Source organism: Anopheles stephensi, chromosome X, assembly GCF_013141755.1.
Source record: "Anopheles stephensi strain Indian chromosome X, UCI_ANSTEP_V1.0, whole genome shotgun sequence".
NCBI classification, from domain to species: Eukaryota; Metazoa; Arthropoda; class Insecta; order Diptera; family Culicidae; genus Anopheles; species Anopheles stephensi.
This window is the reverse complement of record NC_050201.1, coordinates 5,921,879-5,945,032: the sequence shown is the minus strand read 5'-3', so window position 1 is coordinate 5,945,032 and position 23,154 is coordinate 5,921,879. Positions and strand designations below refer to the sequence as shown.

General features: G+C 46.3%; 1 protein-coding gene across 12 annotated transcripts in view; it reads left to right on the top strand.

Moving 5' to 3' along the window:
• LOC118516267 (carbonic anhydrase-related protein 10) overlaps positions 1 to 23,154 on the top strand; it is a 57,469-nt gene that overhangs the window by 14,087 nt on the left and 20,228 nt on the right. For all 12 annotated transcript variants that reach the window (XM_036062121.1, XM_036062123.1, XM_036062116.1 and 9 more), the window contains exon 3: positions 11,102 to 11,149. In XM_036062121.1, the coding sequence (XP_035918014.1) occupies positions 11,102 to 11,149 (48 nt within the window). The remainder of the gene's footprint in view (positions 1 to 11,101; positions 11,150 to 23,154) is intronic.

Below are 23,154 nucleotides of genomic sequence, written 5' to 3'. Positions count from 1 at the left end.
CCGAGAAGTACGAGCTACTCTCCCTCCGACGCGAACGATGGTCCAACAACGGATGATGGTCCGTGAATTGTGTCGGGCGTGCGGGGAAAATCTTTCCTCCAACCGATATCGCTAGGGAGCATCGCTTGCGTCTTGCGAGCGTTGGCTTTTCTTTGTTGTTTTTGTTTGGGAACTAGTGTTCAATTTTCTCCGTTATTGGCATTCAACATTCCAGTGCAGAACCATCGCACAGAAACAGAGCACACACACACACACACACGGTGGAGCCCGTGTCGCATTCTTCCTATTTGCCGAGGGCGTAAAGGACACATGAATAAGCGTTGGGCGAGAAACGCTCGAAACGATATCAATTTATTACTCCACTTTGCACGCCGCGCCTTGGCGAGATGATGATGGCTTGGGGAAGAACAAACCCGGTTGAAGAAGGAAGGGCAGCAAAACGAGCGGAAGAAGTCTCGCTTTTATCCTCCTTGCCAGATTCTTCCTTAACTCTCCCCCCGCCACATACAGTGTCTCACACATTTCCGCGTCTTTTTTCCGGAACAAAAAACCCCTTTTCAATGCGCCGCGTAATGCTGTTGCTGCTGCTTGCTGGAGAGAGGTCTGAGGCTCTGGTATGGCGAGGATACGTACATACTTCATCTCATATTGTGATAGATTAATAGTTGGGATGAGCGCCCCATCGCGCCACGGTGTGAAGGAGAGTGAGGAGTGGAGTAGAAGAACTCCGCCTGTAACAGTCGGTGCCGAAAATTGCTCCATCAAGATAAACGGAGGCGAACTGGTGATGGGTTTTTTTTTTCTGGGATCCGATCGGTTTAACTCCAGCTCCAATTCCGAAGCAATGGAATCGTCGGTTCCGCTCGGAATCGTTCGGAGTCGTCGAGAAAACGACAGAATCATCGAGACCGTCGGAATCAGCGAGACCGATGGAACCGTTAAGAACCATCGGAACCATCCGGAACCATCGGAACCATCCGGAACCGTCGGAACCGTCTAGAATCGTCGGAACCGCCTGAATCTGTGAGACCGTTGAAACCGTCTGGAACCGTCAGAAATCGCCGGAATCGTTCGGTATCATGGAAACCGTCGGAATTGCCGGAACCTTGTGGAGCTGTCAGGACCGTATGTCTCGCCGGAACCGTTCGGAGTCGTAAAACGGAATCATAGAAGCTTTGAAAATCGTTGGCTTTTTACTCACTTCTACTGGCCGACTATGAGTTCAGATTCAGGACTGTATCACTCATAATTATTGGCTATGATTCTGAATGGTTCTGACGGTTCTAGACGGTTCCACCGATTTTCCAAGGATCCGGACGGTACCGGACGATTCCAAACGGTTCCATCGATTCCATCCGACGGTTTCAACGATTCTGACGATTCCAGAAATTCCAACAAATCCAATATTTCCTACGATACCGACGCGGTTCTGGACAGATCGTTAGCTCCTCTACCCTACCCCTATCAATAATGCCCATCACTAATAAGACGAACTTTGTTGAGCTATTGAAGACAGTAGTCAGCGCTTAAGCACAACGCTCTCTCACGAACGATGTAGCTGCGGGTTGCGTTGATCGTTGAACACTCATCCTACGGCGCAGAGAGCCCGATACGCTCCGTTCTTCATGTGGACATGCACTGTGAACGACGGAGCCGTTACGCGCCACCGAATGCGATTATGTGCACATTTAGCTGGTTTGTGCTTACCTTTATTGCATACAGCATACATCTTCCTCACGGAAGGTTTGCGGACGACGATCTTGCTCTTTGCCGTTAAATACTTTACACACCCTTCCGCCGCGTGTCTTTCCAGCTAGAAAGGTGTGAATCGTTAGGCGTTTTGGGCTGAGATGGAAATAAACCACTCCCGGGGCTTGTAATTTCTAGACAGTGCCGTACGAGCAAGACGAACTTTTCGGACCGACAGTTCCAGCGAACGGGAGTGCTATTTTGTCCTTCCAAACTCCTACCGGCATGTGTTTCGGCCGTAAGTTCGCTAACTTTCTGCGCGTTTGGTATGATGGAATTTTGCTTCAGAGCGCCGCTCAATCGCAATTTGGTGCATCTTGGAAGTTCAAAATTGCCCATCCAAATAGGTCTCGGTGGGTAGGTAGGTTTGTAGGCCCCCGTCTTGTTTTTTGGTGAACTTCACAAGAATCTATAAGGTTATCCTCATCACACGTACAGTCACCCACAGATTGTATTAAGCTTCAGCCAACTACACACACGCTGCTCTGCCTCGGTGGGAATCTCTCACCACCGGGTTGTTTTTTTTTTTGTCGAGCCAAAATAAATACTTCTTCTTCTCCGCGTGCCTTAGGAAAGGGTGCCAAACGCAGCGCGTGAAAGGGTGCTGTTGTTGAAGCTAAAAGTAAGGGGAGAGAAAATTGCTGCATGATAATGTTGTGTTTCATTATCATATTCCATGCAGAGCGAGCTAATGTGCTCGGGCGCACTCCAGCACACAAGCTTGTGTCCTTGTGTCGTCCTCCTGGGCTGTCGCCAACCCAACCAACATCGAATCACGGCGCCGACAACACTGTGCGCTGTGGTCTCGTACATGGCTGTCACGAACTTCTTCGCCTGTGTGTCGATGTGTCGTTTTGTGTGTGTGTGTCGCGTACGCCCATTTGGATAAAAGAATATATCATCTAGCGAAACTAGCATCGTCCCACCATCAGGGGGAAGACCAGCCGACCAGCTCTCGGGAGACCTAAGGAGGAGTTTGGTAATTTTTTCGACTGCTATTTATTGGTTGGATTAGTGTTGGGACCATGGGAGGTTGTGAGTGTGCTGTCCTCGTTTGGATTTGTTCCATAATTTCTTCCCACTAAAACCCTTGTTACGTATGCAGCTAGTGGAATGGGAAAGCGAAGTAAAAAAAAAAAAGCAAAAGAAGCGACTTCTTGTGCCCTGTTTTCTTTATCCTTAATTTCAATCTTGAACCGCGTGTGTCACTTTTGCTAAGTGAACAGAAGAGAATAGGGGGCGTACAGTGCCGGGTGGGCAGTGGTGATGCTAGGTTACATAAACAGCATTTGAACTGATGGAGTGGCCTCCTATTTGCTTTCAAGGATGCGGGGATTCGTTTTTTGCTATCGTATGATCCAATTCTTTCGAGTGGGTTCTTGTACCGATGATGATCGTTGCCCTGTTTTGCCATGAATATTGGTATAATGATGGCCCGCTACTTTTTTTTATGCAACTCACCAACTACCCATATTATCCCAGTGGCAGTGGGGGGATGGTTTGCGCTCGCTCATCATCCCCAGCGCATCGTTGGTGGAGACGCCTGGTCGTTCTTATCGGTATCGTTAAGGGGAAAAGTTGTTTTTAGCTAGTAGTCGATTTTCTCCATCATTTCAATAGACCGTTTGTTTTCCTTTTCTTTTGGAATAAGGTTGTTTGTGTGTGTAGGTGTGTAGGTGTGAATATTTATTACAAAAACCCCATATTACGCCCATAGGAGTCAGTGTATTGAGAGGGAAGTGTTAGAGACAAAGGATTTTTACACATCAGCAAAACATTCCTACGCAGTCTCCAACTCACGCTTACTACCAATTTATACACAAGCAACATTATGCACCCTGTTGCAATCCATTGTACGGTGAGTGAATTTTTCAACTTCACTTCTACTTAAAATGTAGAATCAAGGCAATTGTTCGATGCGAAAAGTGAGAAATAGCGGCAGATAAATTGCTTATATCCCACGATTGATTTTCGGTTGATGCAGCGTCTGCCCGTGCTGTGTTGCTAGCGAGTCTGTGCCAGCTATGACAAATCACGAGGAACGAAGAGTATGTCTTGCTTGCATGATGCAACCAATGCCCGGATAAAATCGCTAGCGGTAGGATATCTGATTTACTGCTCTTCTTCCATTTAGTTTTATCCGTTCCACTACAAAATCATGACTATGGGAAGTGGGTGCGAGCAATATGGCCAGGCCGTTCTTTATGAAAAAAAAGGGGGTGCGAATATATTTTCACCGGCACTGTAGAATCCAAAAAGATACAATCCATAAGGGTGGATCTTTCGAATCCAACTCGTTGGAGAGCTGTGCAATCATAAAATTAAATCTTGCAAACAGTAAGGAGAGAACTTCAATCAGCTGTGGAGTGTTTCACTATTTTAATTAAATTTTTACGCATAAAGTACTGGGCGCCTCCATCAACAAATATCGCACAGAGAAAATTGAGAAACAATTAGAACGCGATAAAAAGAAATAAAAATATTAGCGAGCAGGCTGAAAGCATAAAAAATGCTGAAGCACACTCGCATAGCATCTATCCCCAAACTTTATGCAAGATTCCATTATATGATTGCATAGCTTCACACCGGGATTACCGTCGCTCATATTTCACTCTAGAACCGTGTCTAGAACACAACTTTCAGGCCTACTAGATGCTGCTGGAGGATGAATTTCATCGCTCAGAAAAACCTCAACTCCTTACAACAGCTGATGAGTAAATTTACAAAAAGGTCCAATTTCAATTCAAACTTACACTTCGTTCAATTTTGCTAACAGTCAAATGGGGATAATTCAATCCATCTCGATCGTTCCCGTGGGGCGGGTTACTAAGCGCTGGAAGCTAACGAAGTCGTTTTTTGACCATCATCTCACCCAATAGTGCACGCTCTCAACCCTTATTTTTTCCATCCCCCTTCACGATAGTGGCACCAGTGAGTCTGCGAATCAATCGCTGTAACGATCTAGATAAAGGAGGCCGGGCTCTACCCCTCCCCAAGGGGTGGGATATTTTTCTTGAGCACCACACACATTCCCTTTTACCCGCGGGAAAACTTATCGACACACACACACACAGACACATTGTATGGAAAGGGCGAAGTTCTGGCGCCAGCAAGTTTCGATCCAGAACATAAAAAAGGGCCCCTTCACACAAGGGACACGGTGGGCTGGGAGGAAGGAGGTTTTCCGGCAGAATTTTCCACTCATAGTGAGGGGGATTGAGTTGGCCAATTGCCAAACGGGCGCGTTTTGAGCTCCCGAGTCACACAACAGCCAGCGTCCAGTCGGTCGTTAATGGTGCACCACTTGGGTGAATTGTTGCTGTTGCTCCCGGGCGCAGTGTTTGCAAGTGTTGCCCAGTTGGAACGATTTTATTGTCTGCTTACCAAAACCGTCCCTTCCTCGTCACCCGACTCCTTACCACCTTAGAGACGCACAACAAAAAGCGGTAAACGAGCGACCAAACTGTTAATTATTCATACACCAAGGCACGGGGCCGAGCAAGGCGAACGAACAATCCCTGACGAAAAAGATGAATTTTAAAACATTCTTCTGGTGGTCGGTCGCACAAATTGGCAATAATTTTTCGTCCAGTTGAGTACGCGAAAAAAGAAGCAAATCCCACACTTCACTGCGACTGATTTGAGGTTGAGCTGTTTTTTTCTTCCTTGCACAGTTGATTTACTCAATTTGCCACCTTGAGTTCCCCGGCCGGGAGAGTTTCTTTTTCTCCGTTCACAATTTTCACAAAACCATTCGCCAACCCACCACCCACCTTATTTTGAGGGCGGACACTTTGTCTGCAAACAGTTCAGGTTTCCTATAGATTTCTGTTCTCTTTCCCCTCCCCCCTTTGATTGCTTGCTTGCTGTTTTGATGCCAATTTATGACTCAAACTATTTTTCCCGAGCGCCTCTTCAATGATCCATGGCAACGAGCGCATTTTCCCTTGGTCGCTCACTCTTAGTTTAGTTGGGGATTTTTTTTGTTGTTATTTGCCTGCCTGTGAGAAGATGGTTCCGCCGGCGCCAACCGGGAAAAACTCGTGCGGTGGCTTGCTCTTCCACCATTTCTCTTACGATTTCGCAGCCGTTTCCAAGGAAGCAACGACATCTTGCCGGGACGATGAAAAGTTTTAAGGGTTGGAAGGAAAACAGGGGTGAAAGGGGGGAGGGGTAGCAAAAAAAATTATCTAACACAGCTCTCCCTTCTCATCCCTACCCACCTTCGCTTCCTTCCACCGTAATCATCCCTGGCGGGTAAGTTTGGTTCCATGGCACGAATCAATCGGCGGAACATTTCGGCATTGATTTGCCCGGTGGCGCACACAGCCGAAACATTCCAATCCCTCTGTGTGCTGCTGCGCCGCGCTAGTGTGCGGAAAGAAGTATCGCTTCCTTCTCAGTGGAAGAGAAAGGGGGAAACAAAACGGGGTGTGGGGGTGGAAAGCAGAGTAGCTCACACAAAGTAGTTGAAATGAAATATCCTTCGAGCGTTTGACTCATTTTGAACGACTTCATCCGATTTTCCACATTCTCGCTGCGCCCCTGCCAGTAGAAGAAAAACAAAGCAACGAAACACGCACACACTCACAGAAAAATGGTCTCGCCCCACCTTCAATCAGGCACACACGCGGGGCAGTATCTTGTTCGGGATGGTAGAAGATCTATAATGGTTTGGCGAGCGATAGATACAACAACAACAAAAATTATCTTCCCACCCGCGAAGCACTATGGGCAATTTGGTGGGATGAAATTGCTACAAAATAAAAATTAAAATAAGACGAAATTAAACAGTTTACTGAACATAGAGATAGAAAATAAGAAAAAAATCTTTTTTTATCAATTTCAAAAAATATAAAAATATATCAATATAAAATAAAAAATCCTAAAAAATATATGTGTGATTAAAGAAACATAATTTTTAAAAATAAATAATTTATTTATATCGTTCTAATCCCAAAGCTGTTAGTTATATAAAATTCATGTCATTCAGATAAATTTTATGAAAAGATACCAAGAATTTAATGAGCAAATAAAAAGAAAAAAAAGGAAATACAAATAATTTTTTTTTTGTTAATTCTAGTTAACTTACCGTCCAGAAACCACTTTCGATGTCTACGACACAGCACCATAGCCGTAATTTTCTCAATATCTTCCCAAAATTTACTGAAATACTTTGTTTAATGTTGCTTAAAAAAGGACAAAAAGAATCATTTAATGAAATCTCAACGTAATGAATTTGCTGTTTGATCTATTTCTCCTATCAAGTTTTCGAGGTAGAACCATGGTCGTTGCTGTGAACGACGAACAGAACCCAGTCTTTCGTTTACTTTCTTTCTATGTGTAGTTCAATATTCGCTTGACAATAATCTTTTCTTGCTTCTCATTGATAAGCCCTCTATTTTTGCACCTTTACTTCTCGTATCTGTCATCTGTCTTACATTAAACTTACATTATTGCTTACTTTAATGTAATTTTCATCCATCATATATTTTTTTAATATGCTTCTCGACTCGCACAAATATTCCTGATATGTATAAAACATAACGTATTTTTAATCGAACGGACTCTTTTCATAGCTTGACGACGTATTTTCAACACCGCATGTGCTGACGAATTAAATATTCTAAAAAAAATGACAAAGCATTTTCTACTCTTATTATTTGCCTTATCCCGGGACGGACCAATAAACTATCCAATCATTTAATGGTGTATAAAGCCAAACGTTAATTTTTCCCCAAAATATTATCCCGAAATGGACCCACTGTGCGATGACGGAAAACGCTTGGCTACTGTGTTATGGCAGCACAGAAAACAGAGTCCTTAGCGAAGGAAGAACAAGGTAACGGGGCGAGAGAAGAGCGGAAGAGATATCCTTTTGCTGATTGAAGGGAGCCTTTGGATGTTGTGGAAGGCGAGCACGGAAAAGCAAAAATCACTTTGCCAAAAACCGAAAATTGTTGAACGCGTAGCCAACCCCCGAGGCCCGCTAATGGATGGCAAAAAACGGGGAGGGGGGAGGAGAGAGAGAGCGAGCGGATGGGACATGCGGAGGGGAAGAAGAAACAAAAGAGAAAAAGATGAGTGTGTCCGACAACTGGCGGCAGCGACACACACACACACATAGACACCCCTTTTCCATTCCAACACACACGACCATCCGCGCCAGTTCTTGAGGAGTTGGGATGCGCTTACATACTACCACTGCGTCATGATACACACCAGCCGCCAGCCAGGAAAAATAGCTACACTACTCCAACCGGGAGACTAAGAACGGAGGAAACTCGAAGGAGGCAAGGGGATGGGGGGGGGGGGGAAAGACGGATACGACTTTCTCGAGACGGTCGCGCGAACGGAGCGTAATAAAATAATCATGGCGCCAGACATTTTGACGCCGAAATATTTCTTCCCTTCTCCCGATCGCTGCTGCGTTTTTTTTTTGCTCTTCTTTTTGGCGCGGCAAGATTTTTCCGCACCATTTTTCTGTGGAGGGGTGGAAATGTGGCGGTATTTGTTGTTTGCTGGCAGGATGGTTTGAACAAGAATTGTTGATTTTTTTTTTCTTGTTCGTTCTGCTTCTATAGCGTGCTCGGGCGATTTGTGAAGCAGTTTCGCTCCAATCGCGCGTCGCGATAAAAATGTAGGGAAAACAGATAAACCAACCGTTTTTGCTTGGCTTAAGAGAAAAAGATGCCAAACTTCATTCAAAGCACTGCAATGACAGTCGATGGGTCTTTTCTGGCAACGTTCCGTCAGGCTGGCGCCCGGTCTTTTTGGTCCAAGAACGCCCAGTGAAACGCGAACCGTCGACCCACTTACGCTCCCGATTTTCCCGATCTTTGGCCGCGTAGTAGAGTGGGGAAACTTTTACGCAGATGAAACAAAGATACAGTTCGGAGCATTCGGTGCTGCGGGGATGGAATAGCGTGGAAAACTTCTAGGCACGCGAACAAGTTACTCTAGAGACGAGGAGAGATGGAGAGCGGACCGACGTGGCAGGAAAGGGACGGTTAAGAAAAGCAGCGTCAAAACGCAAATCACAATGCTGCTGGACATTGGGAAAAATCATTGAAACACGCACCGTGACGTGACTCACGGTTGGAGGGGGTTCGTCGCTTATCGCTTTATCCTCTCGCCCTATTATCGCTTGCTGCTTGTGTTGGTGCTTCCGATTATTGTCCACCGGCGAACATGAACCGTCAATAAGGAATATGAAGCGTCACTATTCTTTGCTGCTAGTTGTCACATTATCTAAATTTCCCGACCAGAATTACTCGGTGGGTGAGATGAAGAAGGGGTGGGGTGGGGGAAGCAGAGTCTTCCTTCTGTCTCCTGCCATCCGTATCGGCTACTTCTGGCTAGCTTGACTCGATTTGGAACTATGCGCTTATCTACTCCCCTCGATGTGAGCTAGTGGGAGAGAGAGCGAGAGCGTGGGGCTACCATCGATAAAAGATTTCAAGAAACATTAGACAGCAAACCCCACCGTGAAATGGTTATCTGGGTTCCTCGACCTTCGGTTGTGAATTCTTTGCAAACCCAGTGTGCTGACAGTAGAATATCAGATGCCGGGAAAATAACTAAATATGGAATGAGGACTCGCTTAAGAGTGTATCGCTAAATAGGAAAAGTCCGTCACAATTACTTACACAGCAAACTGGCTTATAAGAACTGGTGAATGAAGCCAAGTTCAGGAACGTCCGTGATGACAGCTGTCAAATTTGGATTTCCAAGTATAATCTGATAGATACTCTAGCTCAGGCTCGTTCTTGAGACTCCAATAAGAGTGTTCCAAATTTACAGGAGCGATTCTTCTACCACGGGGCCCGCCCCATAAGGAGCGATTATCCTTGAGAGATTCTCCAAGGTTGCGACTCAGAAACAATGGACACGCAGGTCGAAATGAAGGCGAGTTAGGCAAATGTTTTTAACTTCAGCTGTCACAATTGGTATATACCAACAATATCTAAGGTCTTTTTTTTGTAATTCCAATAGGGCCTACGCCATAAGGATTCTGCCTGTGACGTGATTCCCTCAAGAGGGCGACTATGAAATTCTGAGACCGACAATTCGCTGTCAGAGAGCAGAATCAAGCGTAACGGCTATTCTGGAGACCCCAATAAGAGCAGTCTTCCTTGCAATGTATTACCTATCATAATGTAATGTCCGATGCTGGTTGAGTTGATATTCTTAAAGTCGGGCCGATTGAGCCAACCGCCTTCAAAGTTCGTATCAGAAGACCGAAGTCACCACTAACGCGACAATTATAATAAAGTAAACTGCAGCTATGTAGAAGCTCGTTTTTGTTTACGCAATGGAGCGAAATAGTGAGTCCTTATCTCAAAAGTATACCCAAGTGGTAGTTCCTTTGAAGCAGCTTGACCGATTTGGAACTTGCAAGGCAACATTCCACCAAAAACTGCAGCTTCTTGTCAGCTACTTAATTTGAAGAACAGAAGTTAAAAGAGCCGTCAATAGCGGCCCCATTCCAAGCAAGTACATTTGCCTAACGTTTGGCAAAACCAAATGTTCCTTTATCATTGAGCATAAAGTAGTTTCCCAAGCTCTTCAAACTAAAACGGTCCATTCTTTGTTAACTGAACCGATTGCTCTCTCTCTCTCGCTCTCTATCACCCTCATCGAGTAAAAACGAAATTCACTGCTCGAACAGATGAAACGAATAAGCTGCAAAGCTTTCTCGTGCCCAGAATAAGCGATTTGCAGTCCGCACGGGTGAGCTAAACAATTACTAGTTGCTTAAAATTCGTCTAGCGAAATTGCTGGCAAACTCAACAAAACACAGATGAAAGCATACGCGCGAGAACACAATACAGGACGGTCCCACAGTCAAGCACCACCACCACCACCACCAGAGTGTGTCTGTGTGTCCTTGGCGAAGATGCTGCGCGTCTGTCTGCCAAGGCCACATGTGGTGCCGTTCGGTACAGCTGCTGCCAGGGGGCCCCCAATTCCAGCTGCTCACTGCAGTAGGCACAAACAGCGCACACAACGTGATTTGTTTTATCCGTTCGCTGTTCTTTTTGTCCGACGGTCGGTAAGTGGTCCCGCCCCTCCTTTCTATCCTTTGCCGTCGTTGTGTTTGCGGCACCGTGCGGCACAAAAATCTTGATTGAATTAAAATATTTTATTCATGTAATTCAAGGTGAATCTCTTCGCCGGATGGGTTATTGTTTCGGCGTTCCGTTTCTCATCCACCAGTCCTCTGCCAATATCGCACACAGAGAAACGGAAAAAGCTTTGAAAGATGTTTTCCAGCAGGTCAAAAACAGCTTCCTCGGGTACTTGTATTTTTATTTACTTAAAAAATATTTTTTCTTCTCCCCATTTCCAGAAATCGAAGCCAGCTGGGAAGAATGGTGGACATACGATGGAATTTCAGGTAAGATTTGTTGCCTATTTTACGAATGTTATCCTTTATGGCTGGCCTCGTTATGGGCCACTCGATACCAAACTGGCATTAGATAGCCAACAGCGCCTCGAACTATTCAAATTTCCACGGGCCCGGCACTCGCATTCGCTCTCGCTGCCAGTGACGGGCGTCGATCGAAAATATACATCACCATCATCGGTGGCATCGGCCACTTGTACGCTAACCGGGGCGCGTGCTCCAAGCACACACAAACACACATTACATGGTGAAATGCGCCTCGAACAAACGATGCAATGCTCATCAAAAACCTGCAAATAATAGCCAGCACTTCACGTCACTCGCCTGTCGTCGCTGTTCTAGCCTGTACGTGTTGCGGGGTGGTAGGGAGAAGTGGCCATGCCTAACAATCAGGCGCACTCACATTCCTTGCCGGTCGTTCCACCCGCTGTACACACCACTTTCGGTATTCACACCCAACACACACAACTGTCACGTGAACTCCCGGGCACAACTCCATCGTCCCGACAAAACCCCGGCATCGGTGTCCGTGTGGCACCGTTCCGGACGAAACCTCGTGGCAAATAAACAGTTCCGTTACCGTCTGCCGCTGACTTGGATGACTGGTTCGAGTGTGTCTCCCGGCAGCACCACCCAGAAGCCCACCACCCTCCTCTCAAAAACGACTGATGTCCGCACATCGGTTCGATCGGAGTTAGGAACGGGATGACCAAACCACCGTCAAAACGCAAGGAACGCGGCACTCGTACACACCCGAAGATGTGTGTTGATTGTGTGTTTCGCTTCAATTTTGCGGGACGTAAACATCCGACACCGACAAAAGACTCCATTGATTGTTTGGCCGGTTGTGTCGATGTGGATCGGGCACCGATATCGCTGGGTGACACGGGCGAGTGCGAACCGGACACCAGGCAGCTGGCAGCCCTGACATCGTCAATTACACATTCCCAAGGTTGCGTGTGTCTGTAAGTATGCTGTGTTGCTCTCTCTTTCTATCTTCGATATATCTCTTTACGAATACAAACTAAGTGAGATGGAAGGGTGAGTGATTGAGGTGTTGCACTTCCTTAACAACCTTCCCATGGAGTTGATAATGATAGCAGAAGCGTTTTGTAAGCTGTTTTCTTCTTGTTGAATGGCAAAATGGACAAAATGGCTGTTAAAAAGTGCGTCGGAGCGATTCGGACCGATTTGGGACAATCGCTAGCTTCAAGCGGATTTTCCATTTGTAACATGCCAGCCCACACATTTTAGTGAGCATTGAAAAATCCCCACGAAACTCCCAAGAAAAACCTTCAAGTAATATAAAATTGGAATAAAAAAGATTTTATAAAATCGTTTGCTTGGGGTTTTCCCCAATAAAAATCATGATGGAGTTTAATAGTAAATCAAAATACTTGGTTTCCTTCAGCAAGGCGAACGATCGAACAGAGCCTGGTGATTCTGAACTTTCCCCGTGAGTCTTCTGTATACTAATGGGAGCCTCTGAGCCCAATACCGAACCAGCGCTGCTTACCAGAACACAGGACACACGCGGACGATGATGCACCCTGCACTGCTTGTAACATCGTTGCATTTCAATTCAAGTGCGCCTCTCTCCCACACTCGGAATAGAGTCGTCCCATCGAGACCCTTTCATCGGTGGGTTCGGTACGGTAATGGCAATGGCGTTTTTTTTTCTCCCCTGCCCATCTCTGTTCTGCTCCAAAAATGTTCCCCCCATACACGCGGACACGTGCCGCTCATTCATTTCGTTCCGGTCGACGGATGCAATGGGGCGCCACAATCTTGATCGCTCCGTTTACTTTAGCGAGTCCGGTCCGTGGTTTCAGTTTTGTGCTGAATGTGCACGCGCACCCGGCTCCATTTTCTTTTTCCTTCCCTCCCGCCCCGCCCGGTAAGCGATGACCCTCGATATCGTCCACGGCACGGCACTCTGGTTTTAAGCGAGTGAATCGGAAACGGATTTTGCATGTCTAGCACAAATATGTCTTACCGCTCGATATGTGTGTGTGGGGTACGCGCGGGGCCAGTTTTTCGCAAATGCATCGTGGGGTACCGGGCGCCTCCATTGGAATGAATTACAAGTTAAAGGGATAGGAACCGTGCGCTTTCTTGCTCGTACCGCACCGCGTGTGTTTGTGCGGTGACCTTTAGTGTGCAAGCTTGTGCGAGAGAAGGCTGCTCTTGAGCCCCCCCCCCCCCCCCCCAGTCCATGCAATGGACTCTGCTGCATTAAGTGCGAACTTGAAGCGGACGAAGGCAACGAAAGAAACAAAAACGAGTAAAGGGATAAGCACAGAAACACACACGCCCACACTTACTTTAACATAATCCTTTTAAGCACTAGCGTTTTATCCAGACGCCTCTCTCAACACACACTCTCACCATCCGCTTATCGGGGTCCCATCTTTTGCCTTCTGGTTGGAGTGTATTCTTCCCCAGCCCCATTCGTAATAAAGCGTGCCGCGAAAGAGAAGGTTGCCTTTCAAAGCTCATGTCGGGAGGGTGTGTGTGTGTTTACTTTGTCGAGGAGTGGTTGCGATGAAATTATCGTACCGGTGGCATCTTTATCAACAAAAACGCGCTCGCTGAGAAGTGGAGGATTTGCAACGTACCGAGGGACGCGTCTCGTTTCTCAATTTCTTGTTCTGTCTTTCTTTTCCACAGTGGTGTGCGCCTCTTTCTGGTGCGCTTGTATTCCAATTTTCTTACACGCTTCCCCACCCCCCCCCCCCCAAATCTTCGTTGTGGCAGGGGTTTTGCACCACAACAGTCGTCACACACCTTTTGGGGGTGCATTAAATCTTCAGCCAAGCAGCAGAGCCCTCCTCTACGGTACTGATTTGGCTACACATGTTTGTTTTCACTTAGCATAAGTTGTTGTTGTACTGCTTAAGCGTTCCCGTCTGAAGGATGGGGGTTCTTTGAGGGTTGAGTACCAAGCTCAAACGTGAGGGAAAACGATTAGATAGTCGAGCAGAAGGTAGCGTTTCGGAAACAAATAATTTTGCCAACGCGCTTTTCTTCTTCAAATCAATCACATTGCAACCAAACCGCACAGTGTGTAGGAATAACATTTTTTTAATCTACTTATAAAGCTAATAAAATAAAACTCTTGAAACTGTAGATTTTCCATCCTCTTAACTGGTTCAACATGTTTCCGTTGCATAACTGGAGCAATAAAATAGATTAAAACTTATGAAACACCAGGCGCCTCCTTGGATTAAGCTATTAAACCTAGTATTTCGAAATATTTCAAATATTGATCCTTTGGAATATTGCACAAATATTCATTTAGCATCAGATTTTCCAAACATACTTCACAACATACATAAAAAAAATCTATATTCGTGAAGCGACCGTTCAAAAATCACAAAACACCAGCCGCCTCCATCCAGAGATCATCCACAAATTATTCCATCCATTAACCTATTAAATATCTCATAAAGCAATTAGCAAACAAGCAGATGAGCCCACCTTCTGTCAGGAGAAGAAAAAAAAAATCTGTAACATCACGCATACTAGATTCCATTCTTGCCCTGAAGGTGAGAAATGCATTCTCATGCTGCCTTACTGTGATGTTCGCCAACACGATTCCCATTCAATTCCAAGAAGCACCTCACCCGCACATTCAGACTGCTCGTGATGAAACGATGATGAAAACGAATTAATTTTGCGAACAAGGCATTCCTGCTAGCTTCACATAAGGCGTCCGACGAGCAGGGAGAGACGACTTAAGGGGAAAAAATAGCTGCATTCCGATCTGGTAGACCAGAGGCGCGCGGTCACGCCACCACCTCCGCACACAGACACAGACTGTTGGCAAATGCAAAGTTTTCCCACAAGAATCACGGTACCTTGGGCCGGATATAGCTCGCAGAAACAATGCTCTTACTACACAGTGGTTTTCCTTCCCTTCCCGGTTTGTCTGGCCCACCGCCAATTTCCCCCATTCCGGATAACCTACCCTCCGGGGGAGGATGGTTGCATTCGTCGTAATTGAATGAATCCTTAAAAATGAAGCGAAGCACTGAGACCCCCGACAAATCGACAGGAATATAATTTCTTCCTCATCTCGCCAGCAGCCGAACGACGCTACCCGAACAAATGAAATTGATAAATTTCTAGTTCTCTTTTCCAGCTGCAACCCCACCAAAAAAGGGTCCGGGCTGGCGGCTTCGCGTTTTCATTTCAAAGAGGGGGTTTTTTCCGGAACGTACACGTTGGAATTTTACAAACGCAAATCCTTGGTTTGGGGCTTGCTGGAAGGCGGCGGACAAGCGGATGCTTTCGGACTAGCATCCTTTCGTAAAACGCAAAGCAATAATTGCCTTCGGCCGGTGAGCAGGGACCGGCGTTGCTAAAATTGGTCAAACCAGGCTCTCCAGCAAACATTCCCGCTGAATTCTTCGTTGCCGAACCGGTGCGCGCGTTTTGTGCTATTTTACAGCGCACCTGACCTATTCGACAGATGAAATAATAGAATGCTCGCGTTTCTCGCGTGTGCCAAGTGTGGTTTTGCTCGATGTAAAGTGGAAATGGAGACATTTTTCCTGGTGCCCTAGCTTCGACAGAAGAAGTGTTTTGTGGGGGGGAGGCTGGCTTTTCCAAGGCCACAGGATCAAGATTCGGAAACTTGATGCTGTCTCGATGGGATGAGAGATGGCAGCATTAGGATCATTATTTGTTGAACGATTATTTCTGCATGGAGCAAACACACAAACCTACACCCCCAAACACAAGACGGTAAATACGTTTAGCCTACCCGCCGACAAGGAAGAATTCAAGCCAAACCCAGGTACCGGAGTACCATTACGTTGATGTGATTCCATCGGGTGGGTTGTGAGGACGGCTATTTCCTTGGCAAGACGCTATGGAATTCAATTCCGTACAGCAAGTCTTTCGGCTATTCCAGGGGGAGGGCACACAGTAAGCGATGCACACAACGGGTCCTGGAACGCCCGCGCAGCACACAAGTGGAAAGGAATTTAATTTGGTATTCGAAAACTTTGGCATTATTCTTCGATTCGCGCCAGGCTTCTTCGCCGGAAGCCCAGGTCGAGAAGTTGCCCGGTGCTGTGGTGGTGTGTTGTGTAATTTTGTTTTATTCTTTTTTTTTTGTCAGGCATCTTGGAATGGGGTTTTTGGTGGCGGGAGGTACGCGCTGCTACAAGCTGCTACCACCACTACTGCTAACCGGTTGCACTTTATTTACCCGTAGCCCGGGAAAGTTAAAGTTAAAGTTCGTAGCACAACTCTAAGTGTGTAAGGATTCTTGGGAACTGGCGCGTTTCCTCTATCATCCGTTTTCTTTGTGGGAGAGAGCTATTAGGAAGGAAAATGGATTTGTTTGCGAATCGATTGACGGGCTGAGAGAGAGGGACCGGAAGTTCGAGGCTCCAGAAGGCGGCAGGCCACAGGTTACGAGGTGATGATCTCGTTAAATGTTTATCGATTGGATTGGAAGGTACTAAGCGCGCTTGAAGGGCACCTCTGAGCGTATTTCTACGCGGCAAATTATTCTGCTCGTGTAAACTTTTCCCTCCGATGAATTCTGTGAAGATGAATCTGTGTATATGTGTACATGTGTAGCTTCACCCTCGCCTGCTCTGGTTAAGGGTGATCACAAACCACAAAGGCAGATCTCGTAACAGCCTCCCTTTTGATAGTTCGTATGAAACGCATTCGTCAGTCAGGAAGATATGACCGAAGTTGCCGGTCCACAAATTCTAGAGACCTTCGACTAACGTGCAAAGCCATGAAGCAGTGCAGAAAAACCCATGAAGCTGTACCAATTTCGTGCAACCAAAGTGGTTTCCCCGAATCAACGACGATCAGTGGAAATTATTAACGGCAAATGGACAACATTGCAAATGAAGGACGTTTTTTATCCATTCAAGTAATGTGCAAACTCATGAAGCAGTGCAGAAAAGCCCAGGAAGATAGATTCTTTTGCCATTGTCATAAAGAACCTCAACAAGACAAAAAGGCTTCCAGACATCGTCCAAAATCAGTGGCCACCAGTGAAGAACCTGTCTGATCGACGAATCTTGTCGAAAAGACCTACATAAGTGCCCGAGTTTCTTTTTCCCGTCACTGCCTTCCCGATCAATGACGGCCTAATCCTATATGAAATTGTATCATACAGGGCTGTATCAACCGGTGGAGATCGTGGAAGTAGTTTTGGGCAGACTTTCTGATTGGCAGGTAATGAAAACCTTGCATCATTTGCCAACACAATTGCCTCGACCCCCAGGACCAGAGGGCCGGAACAGATCAAATGGTGGATCTGTTGGATGATACGGACATTTCATGTAAAAATGGCCGACGCATCTTTTAGAATAGACAACGAAGCGTTCAACAACTCCTCGAAAAACTGCTTTCCCCATCTCGAGATAGTGTACCAGTATTGTAGTGAAGTCAGTACGTGAATCGGTACAATACTGGTACTGGAAAGTGCCCGAGTTCCCCGTCACTGCCTTCCCTATCGATGACGGCCTAATCCTATATGAAATTGTATCATACAGGGCTGTATCAACCGGTAGAGATCGTGTAAGTTGGTTTTTGGGCAGACCTTCTGACTGGCAGGTAGTTGAAACGCTATCGCCTCGGCCCCATGACCTGAGAGCCGGAACAGATCGAAAGGTAAATCTGTTGAATGATGCGGACATTTCTTGTAAAAATGGACGACGCATCTTGAAGAAAAGACAAAGAAGCGTTCAACAACTCCTCGAAAGACTGCTTTCCGTATTTCGTGCCCGTACCAGTATAGTAGTGCAGTCAGTGTGGAAGGTGCCCGAGATGACGGCCTATTCCTATATGAAATTGTATCATACAGGGCTGTATCAACCGGCGGGGATCGAAGAAGTGATTTTGGGCAGCCTTCCTGACTGTCAGATAGTTGAAAACCTTGCATCATTTGCCAACACAATTGCCTCGACCCCCAGGACCAGAGGGCCGGAACAGATCGAAAGGTAGATCTGTTGAATGATGCGGACATTTCTTGTAAAAATGGACGACGACAAAGAAGCGTTCAACAACTCCTCGAAAGACTGCTTTCCCCATCTCGAGCTAGTACCAGTATTGTAGTGAAGTCAGTACGTGAATCGGTACAATACTGGTACTGGAAAGTGCCCGAGTTTCCCGTCACTGCCTTCCCGATCGACGACGGCACTATTCCTATATGAAATTGTATCATACAGGGCTGTATCAACCGGTAGAGATCGTGTAAGTAGTTTTGGGCAGACTTTCTGATTGGCAGGTAATGAAAACCTTGCATCATTTGCCAACACAATTGCCTCGACCCCCAGGACCAGAGGGCCGGAACAGATCAAATGGTGGATCTGTTGGATGATACGGACATTTCTTGTAAAAATGGCCGACGCATCTTTTAGAATAGACAACGAAGCGTTCAACAACTCCTCGAAAGACTGCTTTCCCCATCTCGAGATAGTGTACCAGTATTGTAGTGAAGTCAGTACGTGAATCGGTACAATACTGGTACTGGAAAGTGTCCGAGTTTCCCGTCACTGCCTTCCCGATCGACGACGACACTATTCCTATATGAAATTGTATCATACAGGGCTGTATCAACCGGTAGAGATCGTGTAAGTAGTTTTGGGCAGACTTTCTGATTGGCAGGTAATGAAAACCTTGCATCATTTGCCAACACAATTGCCTCGACCCCCAGGACCAGAGGGCCGGAACAGATCAAATGGTGGATCTGTTGGATGATACGGACATTTCTTGTAAAAATGGACGACGCATCTTGAAGAAAAGACAAAGAAGCGTTCAACAACTCCTCGAAAGACTGCTTTCCCCATCTCGAGCCGCTGTACTCGGTACAGGAATTTAGACGGCATTGCTCAAGCCCAGGAAGCTGGATTCTATCTGAAAGCATCGTAGGCGTACAACTACTCCTCGAAAGACTACTTTCCTCATTTCGAGCCCGTACCAGTATAGTAGTGCAGTCAGTGTGGAAGGTGCCCGAGATGAGGGCCTATTCCTATATGAAATTGTATCATATAGGGCTGTATCAACCGGTGGGGATCGAAGAAGTGATTTTGGGCAAACTTCCTGATTGGCAGGTAATGAAAACCTTGCATCATTTGCCAACACAATTGCCTCGACCCCCAGGACCAGAGGGCCGGAACAGATCGAAAGGTAGATCTGTTGAATGATACGAACATTTCTTGTAAAAATGGACGACGCATCTTGAAGAAAAGACAAAGAAGCGTTCAACAACTCCTCGAAAGACTGCTTTCCCCATCTCGAGCTAGTACCAGTATTGTAGTGAAGTCAGTACGTGAATCGGTACAATACTGGTACTGGAAAGTGCCCGAGTTTCCCGTCACTGCCTTCCCGATCGACGACGGCACTATTCCTATATGAAATTATATCATACAGGGCTGTATCAACCGGTAGAGATCGTGGAAGTAGTTTTGGGCAGCCTTCCTGACTGTCAGATAGTTGAAAACCTTGCATCATTTGCCAACACAATTGCCTCGACCCCCAGGACCAGAGGGCCGGAACAGATCGAAAGGTAGATCTGTTGAATGATGCGGACATTTCTTGTAAAAATGGACGACGACAAAGAAGCGTTCAACAACTCCTCGAAAGACTGCTTTCCCCATCTCGAGCTAGTACCAGTATTGTAGTGAAGTCAGTACGTGAATCGGTACAATACTGGTACTGGAAAGTGTCCGAGTTTCCCGTCACTGCCTTCCCGATCGACGACGGCACTATTCCTATATGAAATTGTATCATACAGGGCTGTATCAACCGGTAGAGATCGTGTAAGTAGTTTTGGGCAGACTTTCTGATTGGCAGGTAATGAAAACCTTGCATCATTTGCCAACACAATTGCCTCGACCCCCAGGACCAGAGGGCCGGAACAGATCAAATGGTGGATCTGTTGGATGATACGGACATTTCATGTAAAAATGGCCGACGCATCTTTTAGAATAGACAACGAAGCGTTCAACAACTCCTCGAAAGACTGCTTTCCCCATCTCGAGATAGTGTACCAGTATTGTAGTGAAGTCAGTACGTGAATCGGTACAATACTGGTACTGGAAAGTGTCCGAGTTTCCCGTCACTGCCTTCCCGATCGACGACGACACTATTCCTATATGAAATTGTATCATACAGGGCTGTATCAACCGGTAGAGATCGTGTAAGTAGTTTTGGGCAGACTTTCTGATTGGCAGGTAATGAAAACCTTGCATCATTTGCCAACACAATTGCCTCGACCCCCAGGACCAGAGGGCCGGAACAGATCAAATGGTGGATCTGTTGGATGATACGGACATTTCTTGTAAAAATGGACGACGCATCTTGAAGAAAAGACAAAGAAGCGTTCAACAACTCCTCGAAAGACTGCTTTCCCCATCTCGAGCCGCTGTACTCGGTACAGGAATTTAGACGGCATTGCTCAAGCCCAGGAAGCTGGATTCTATCTGAAAGCATCGTAGGCGTACAACTACTCCTCGAAAGACTACTTTCCTCATTTCGAGCCCGTACCAGTATAGTAGTGCAGTCAGTGTGGAAGGTGCCCGAGATGAGGGCCTATTCCTATATGAAATTGTATCATATAGGGCTGTATCAACCGGCGGGGATCGAAGAAGTGATTTTGGGCAGCCTTCCTGACTGTCAGATAGTTGAAAACCTTGCATCAGTTGCCAACGCAATTGCCTCGACCCCCAGGACCTGAGGGCCGGAACAGATCGAAAGGTAGATCTGTTGAATGATGCGGACATTTCATGTAAAAATGGACGACGCATCTTGAAGAAAAGACAAAGAAGCGTTCAACAACTCCTCGAAAGACTGCTTTCCCCATCTCGAGCCGCTGTACTCGGTACAGGAATTTAGACGGCATTGCTCAAGCCCAGGAAGCTGGATTCTATCTGAAAGCATCGTAGGCGTACAACTACTCCTCGAAAGACTACTTTCCTCATTTCGAGCCCGTACCAGTATAGTAGTGCAGTCAGTGTGGAAGGTGCCCGAGATGAGGGCCTATTCCTATATGAAATTGTATCATATAGGGCTGTATCAACCGGTGGGGATCGAAGAAGTGATTTTGGGCAAACTTCCTGATTGGCAGGTAATGAAAACCTTGCATCATTTGCCAACACAATTGCCTCGACCCCCAGGACCAGAGGGCCGGAACAGATCGAAAGGTAGATCTGTTGAATGATACGAACATTTCTTGTAAAAATGGACGACGCATCTTGAAGAAAAGACAAAGAAGCGTTCAACAACTCCTCGAAAGACTGCTTTCCCCATCTCGAGCTAGTACCAGTATTGTAGTGAAGTCAGTACGTGAATCGGTACAATACTGGTACTGGAAAGTGTCCGAGTTTCCCGTCACTGCCTTCCCGATCGACGACGACACTATTCCTATATGAAATTGTATCATACAGGGCTGTATCAACCGGTAGAGATCGTGTAAGTAGTTTTGGGCAGACTTTCTGATTGGCAGGTAATGAAAACCTTGCATCATTTGCCAACACAATTGCCTCGACCCCCAGGACCAGAGGGCCGGAACAGATCAAATGGTGGATCTGTTGGATGATACGGACATTTCTTGTAAAAATGGACGACGCATCTTGAAGAAAAGACAAAGAAGCGTTCAACAACTCCTCGAAAGACTGCTTTCCCCATCTCGAGCCGCTGTACTCGGTACAGGAATTTAGACGGCATTGCTCAAGCCCAGGAAGCTGGATTCTATCTGAAAGCATCGTAGGCGTACAACTACTCCTCGAAAGACTACTTTCCTCATTTCGAGCCCGTACCAGTATAGTAGTGCAGTCAGTGTGGAAGGTGCCCGAGATGAGGGCCTATTCCTATATGAAATTGTATCATATAGGGCTGTATCAACCGGTGGGGATCGAAGAAGTGATTTTGGGCAAACTTCCTGATTGGCAGGTAATGAAAACCTTGCATCATTTGCCAACACAATTGCCTCGACCCCCAGGACCAGAGGGTCGGCACAGATCGAAAGGTAGATCTGTTGAATGATGCGGACATTTCTTGTAAAAATGGACGACGCATCTTGAAGAAAAGACAAAGAAGCGTTCAACAACTCCTCGAAAGACTGCTTTCCCCATCACGAGCCGCTGTACTCGGTACAGGAATTTAGACGGCATTGCTCAAGCCCAGGAAGCTGGATTCTATCTGAAAGCATCGTAGGCGTACAACTACTCCTCGAAAGACTACTTTCCTCATTTCGAGCCCGTACCAGTATAGTAGTGCAGTCAGTGTGGAAGGTGCCCGAGATGAGGGCCTATTCCTATATGAAATTGTATCATATAGGGCTGTATCAACCGGTGGGGATCGAAGAAGTGATTTTGGGCAAACTTCCTGATTGGCAGGTAATGAAAACCTTGCATCATTTGCCAACACAATTGCCTCGACCCCCAGGACCAGAGGGCCGGAACAGATCAAATGGTGGATCTGTTGGATGATACGGACATTTCTTGTAAAAATGGACGACGCATCTTGAAGAAAAGACAAAGAAGCGTTCAACAACTCCTCGAAAGACTGCTTTCCCCATCTCGAGCTAGTACCAGTATTGTAGTGAAGTCAGTACGTGAATCGGTACAATACTGGTACTGGAAAGTGCCCGAGTTTCCCGTCACTGCCTTCCCGATCAACGACGACACTATTCCTATATGAAATTGTATCATACAGGGCTGTATCAACCGGTAGAGATCGTGTAAGTAGTTTTGGGCAGACTTTCTGATTGGCAGGTAATGAAAACCTTGCATCATTTGCCAACGCAATTGCCTCGACCCCCAGGACCTGAGGGCCTGAACAGATCGAAAGGTAGATCTGTTGAATGATGCGGACATTTCTTGTAAAAATGGACGACGCATCTTGAAGAAAAGACAAAGAAGCGTTCAACAACTCCTCGAAAGACTGCTTTCCCCATCTCGAGCTAGTACCAGTATTGTAGTGAAGTCAGTACGTGAATCGGTACAATACTGGTACTG